At 39.3% G+C, this 5,441-nt stretch overlaps 1 protein-coding gene across 1 annotated transcript; it reads left to right on the top strand.

Moving 5' to 3' along the window:
- The first annotated feature begins 364 nt into the window (after positions 1-364).
- Positions 365-1,456, top strand: LOC134321920 (urotensin-2 receptor). Its single transcript, XM_063003767.1, has one exon. The coding sequence runs from the start codon at positions 368-370 to the stop codon at positions 1,454-1,456; it is 1,089 nt and encodes a 362-aa protein (XP_062859837.1). The 5' UTR covers positions 365-367.
- The last annotated feature ends 3,985 nt before the right edge of the window (positions 1,457-5,441 follow it).

Genomic DNA, 5,441 nt, shown 5'->3' with positions numbered 1-5,441 from the left:
TATATAATAATTTTCTACAGATTTTAGATTTCTAAGGATGAAAGCATTGAATCTTTGATGTGATGCAATAATAATAATAATAATAATAATAATAATATAAATTATTATTATTATTAACATTATTATAAACACATAATTTTCTACTGATTTTAGATTTCTAATGATGAAAGCATTGAATCCTATTGCGATATAATAATATTATTAATAATCATAATAATAATAATGATAATAATGATTAATAATAATAATAATAATAATGATAATAATAATAATAATAATAATAATAATAAAATAAAAAATAATAAAATCCCTATTGATGTTATTCTTATTCACTGTGTGTACCTGTTTATTGGATTGCTCTGTAGATATGACCACAGTGTCTGTGGAGTCCCTGGCGGTGATGGTTGATGGAGTACCTAATGGCACTGAGACTCCAGTGCAGGCATCTACTGAGGATGTGGCTGCTACCTACACCATCGGCACTATTCTGTCCCTCATGTGCCTTGTCGGTGTATCAGGAAATATTTACACCCTAGTGGTCATGTGCCACTCTATGCGCTCAGCTGCCTCCATGTACATCTACATCGTAAACCTGGCAATGGCTGACCTACTCTGCCTGCTCACCATTCCCTTTGTTGTGTGCACTCATTTTTTAAAGGGATGGTACTTTGGCGATGTGGGTTGCCGGACTCTTATCAGTATGGACTTTCTTACCATGCATGCCAGCATTTTTACTTTAACTGTCATGAGCACAGAACGTTACTTTGCTGTGATTAAGCCACTGGATACGGTCAAACGATCCAAGAGCTACCGTAAGGCCATCGCTGTGCTAGTGTGGACAGCTTCACTAATTCTAACGCTACCTATGATCACTGATGTAGAGCTAAAGACGGAAAATTCAAAGTTGATGTGTCAAACCACATTAAGTCCTCTTTCTTATAAAATCTACATCACTTTCCTTTTCTGCACCAGTATCGTGGCACCAGGAGTCATCATCGGCTACCTCTACATTTGTCTGGCCCGTACCTACTGGATCTCACAGACCGAGAACTTTAAGCAAACTCAGAAGCTGCCAAACCACAAAGTGCTTTATCTCATCTTCACAATCGTCCTTCTTTTTTGGGCATGCTTTCTTCCCTTTTGGATTTGGCAGCTCCTGGGTCAGTTTAAGCCAGAAATGGTTCTCTCAACCAAGGCCAGACGCAACATTAACTATCTAACCACCTGCCTGACCTACAGTAACAGCTGCATCAATCCTTTCCTCTACACTCTTTTGACTAAGAACTACAAGGAATATCTTCGCAAGAGGCAGAGAAGCTGGAGTTCGGGAAATTATTTCAATAGGAGGAATCGCTTTCAACGATCACCGCGCCGCTCGCTGTCCACCAGCAGCCAGCAGTGCACAGAGAGCTTTGTGCTTACACACATTTCCCACGCCAACAACAGCAGTCTGTAAGGTAAGTTCATGTCTTGTTCCAACAGGCTGCTTGCATTTTGAATATCCACAATTCCAAGAAGTGTGATTTTTGAAGAATACACTCTTTTCTAAAGCTGATCTGGTCAGACTGGGTTGACTGGTGAGCTTATGAGCTGTTGCTTATGACTGTTTACTGTCACCAACTACAGTAATTAAGTTAAAAATGCACAAGTAAAAACCCAAAGAAAGCATCAGTGTGAATTATTTATTTATTTATTTTATTTCCATAGTACATAATACAACCCCAAATCAGAAAAAGTTGGGACAGTATGGAAAATGCAAATAATAAGAAAACACAGAGTTTCTTACATTTACTTTGACTTTTATTTGATTGCAGACAGGATGAACCTGAGATATTTCATGTTTTGTTTATTAATAAACATCCATTCCTGCATTTCAGGCCTGCAACACATTCCAAAAAAAGTTGGGACAGTAAAGCATTTACCACTTTGTAACATTGCCATTCCTTTTCACCACACTTAAAAGACGTTTTGGCACCAAGGAGACCAAGTGATTTAGTGTTTGCAGTTGATGCTGTCTGAATACTTTTGGTCATGTAGTTGGTGGTGTTCGATTACTGTTGATCATGCAGTTGGCGGTGTCTGAATACTTTTAGTCATGTAGTTGGTGGAGGTGTGAATACTTTTGCTCAGACAGCTGACTGTGTGTGTACAGTGGATCAACCTGCCTTTCAAAAAATGAATGGGATAAAAAATCGTGATAAAAACGGGCATGGCAGTTGAATGGGTGTGCATACAAAAAACAAATGTATGGAATAATAATAATAATAATTATTATTATTATTATTATTATTATTATTATTATTATGCTTTGCAACCCAAATTTGTTTGACATTAAACTTCTTGTGTAATCACTAACTATCTGTCCGGTCATGAATGTAACCAAAGTGTGTAAAATCCTAATAAAATAAAATAAATGTTTATAGTTATTAATTCAGGGTTGCGGAGGGTCTGATTCATTGGGCGAAAGGTAAAAACACCGTGGACAGGCCGCCAGTTTATCACATACACACACTTAGGCCAAATCTAAGTAGCTCCAGTTGGCCTGACTGCACGTCTGCATACTTGTGGGATGAAACCAGAGCGCCTGGAGGAAACCCACACGAACACAGGAAAAACATACACTGATTAGTCATAACATTAAACCCACCTCCTTTTTTCTACACTCACTGTCTATTTTATCAGCTCCACTTACCATATAGAAGCACTTTGTAGTTCTACAATTACTGACTGTAGTCCATCTGTTTCTCTACGTACCTTTTTAGCCTGCTTTCACCCTGTTCTTTAATGGTCAGGACCACCACAGAGCAGGTATTATTTATTTGGTTGATTATTATTCTCAGCACTGCAGTGACAATGACATGGTGGTGGTGTGTTAGTGTGTGTTGTGCTGGTATGAGTGGATCAGACACAGCAGCGCTGCTGGAGTTTTTAAATACTGTGTCCACTCATTGTCCACTCTATTACACACTCCTACCTAGTTGGTCCACCTTGTAGATGTAAAGTCAGAGACGATCGCTCATCTATTGCTGCTGTTTGAGTTGGTCATCTTCTAGACCTTCATCAGTTGTCACAGGATGCTGCCCACAGGGCGCTGTTGACTGGATATATTTGGTTGGTGGACTATTCTTTCCAGCAGTGACAGTGAGGTGTTTAAAAACTCCATCAGCACTGCTGTGTCTGATCCACTCATACCAGCAGAACACACACTAACACACCACCACCATGCTGAGAATGATCCACCACCCAAATAATACCCAGACTTGAAGAACAGCATGAAAGGGGGTTACCAAAGCATGCAGAGAAACAGATGGACTTCAGTCAGTAATTGTAGAACTACAAAATGCTTCTATATGATAAGTGGAGCTGATAAAATGGACAGTAAGTGTAGAAACAAGGAGGCGGTTTTAATGTTATGGCTGATTGGTGTACAAACTCCACACAGAACCCAGGCCCTTCTTGCTGTAAGGTGACGGAGTACCCACTGTGCCACCCCAAATTAAATCAGTGTCAATTAATTACACCTAATTTTATGACACATACTACTAAACATATTACTAAAATATTACTGTTAGACCTAAATAAATAAAGACAAGCACTAAATGAGCTTAATTTCTTCCCAGTGACCGGACAGAGAGAATCAGCCAGCAGAACAGATAAAAATGAGCAGCACGCTGGACTGACATGGTTGCAGAGGAGTGCATGCTTAGCATTTAGAAAGTGAGAGTGCTAAAAATACCCCCGACTCCACATCTAACTGGCAATAACATGCATAATTATCTGAAAGATGTTTAATCTATCATGTCTAATGCATTTAAATAATGTGAAATCATGTTGCCTTGATGATTTATGATTGTAAGGAGGAATATTTAAATTGTAGCCTAATTGTGCTGTTTATAAGCTCAGATAACCAGACAGGAACATTCTTCTTTATTATTATTATTATTATAAAAGATAAAGAGACTGGCCTTACAGTATATTCATTTATTAATTCATCGTTCATTCATTGTCTGTTTTACCACCTGCTTTATTTTGTTCAGAGTTGCTATAGTGCTATTTGATTCATTGGCCGAAACATAGGAAACACCCGGGACAGGTTTCCTGTCCCTCACAGGGCAAGCACACACAAACACACACTCTTAAGGTTTTATCAGCTCCACTTACCATATAGAAGCACTTTGTAGTTCTACAATTACTGACTGTAGTCCATCTGTTTCTCTGCATGCTTTGTCAGCCCCCTTTCATGCTGTTCTTTGATGGTCAGGACTCTCCCAGGACCACTACAGAGTATCTATAATTTGAGTGGTGAATCATTCTCAGCACTGCAGTGACACTGATATGGTGGTGGTGTGTTAGTGTGTGTTGTGCTGGTAAGAGTGGATCAGACACACTGATGGAGTTTTTAAACACCTCACTGTCACTGCTGGACTGAGATTAGTCCACCAACCAAAAGTATATCCAGCAAACAGCGCCCTGTGGCCAGTGTCCTGTGACCACTGATGAAGGTCTAGAAGATGACCAACTCAAACAGCAGCAGTGGATGAGTGATCGTCTCTGACTTTACATCTACAAGGTGGACCAACTAGGTAGGAGTGTCTAATAGAGGTATTTAAAAACTCCAGCAGTGCTGCTGTGTCTGATCCACTCATACCAGCACAACACACACTAACACACCACCACCATGTCAGTGTCACTGCAGTACTGAAAATGATCCACCACCTAAATAATACCTGCTCTGTGGTTGAAAGCTAAAAAAAATTATGTAGAGAAACAGATGGACTACAGTCAATAATTGTAGAACTTGAAAGTGCTTCTATATGGTAAGTGGAGCTGATAAAATGGACAGTGAGTGTAGAAACAAGGAGGTGGTTTTAATGTTATGGCTATATATCTACATTTATTTTGTACTCCTTTACCACAGACACGGCCTCATAACACAAGAGACGTACCGTTTTTTTTCTTTTTGAAGCACAAACTTGTATTCACTTTCCCATGTTTCATTAAATTACTTTACCTTCCTTCTGCTTTAATTTTCTCTTCTTGTACATTTTGGGATTATTTGTAAATATTTCTCAACATCACTTGTTGGAAAACTGTCTTAGTTAAACACTGATGTGAAAATACTGCCATCTAGTGGCGGGATGCGGTCATTGTGTGAGATTGTGCGGTCATTGTGTGAGATGCAGTTTATGTACGATTTTACAGTGTATTTTAAGGCAGTCGTACATCTTTTAAGCTCTCGCTGACCACATAAAATGACGTGGCGGGCCGGATCTGGCCCACGGGCCTTGAGTTTGACACATGATGCTAACAGCACATTTTTTCCCCAGTTAGACAGTCTGTTGACTTATGAACGTATACTTAAGTTGCAGCCAGTGATTTCCACAATTGTCTGAGTGTCGGGTTCATGTAGTCAAAGTCCCCTTCTATTAAGGGCCACACTA

Source organism: Trichomycterus rosablanca, chromosome 10 (assembly GCF_030014385.1).
Source record: "Trichomycterus rosablanca isolate fTriRos1 chromosome 10, fTriRos1.hap1, whole genome shotgun sequence".
Taxonomy (NCBI): domain Eukaryota; kingdom Metazoa; phylum Chordata; class Actinopteri; order Siluriformes; family Trichomycteridae; genus Trichomycterus; species Trichomycterus rosablanca.
Note: the sequence above shows the minus strand (reverse complement) of the source record. Positions and strands in the feature narration are given on the sequence as shown.

Bases quoted from the DNA above. Each gene is read 5' to 3' on its own strand.
- LOC134321920 (XM_063003767.1), top strand. From the start codon at position 368: ATGACCACAGTGTCTGTGGAGTCCCTGGCGGTGATGGTTGATGGAGTA.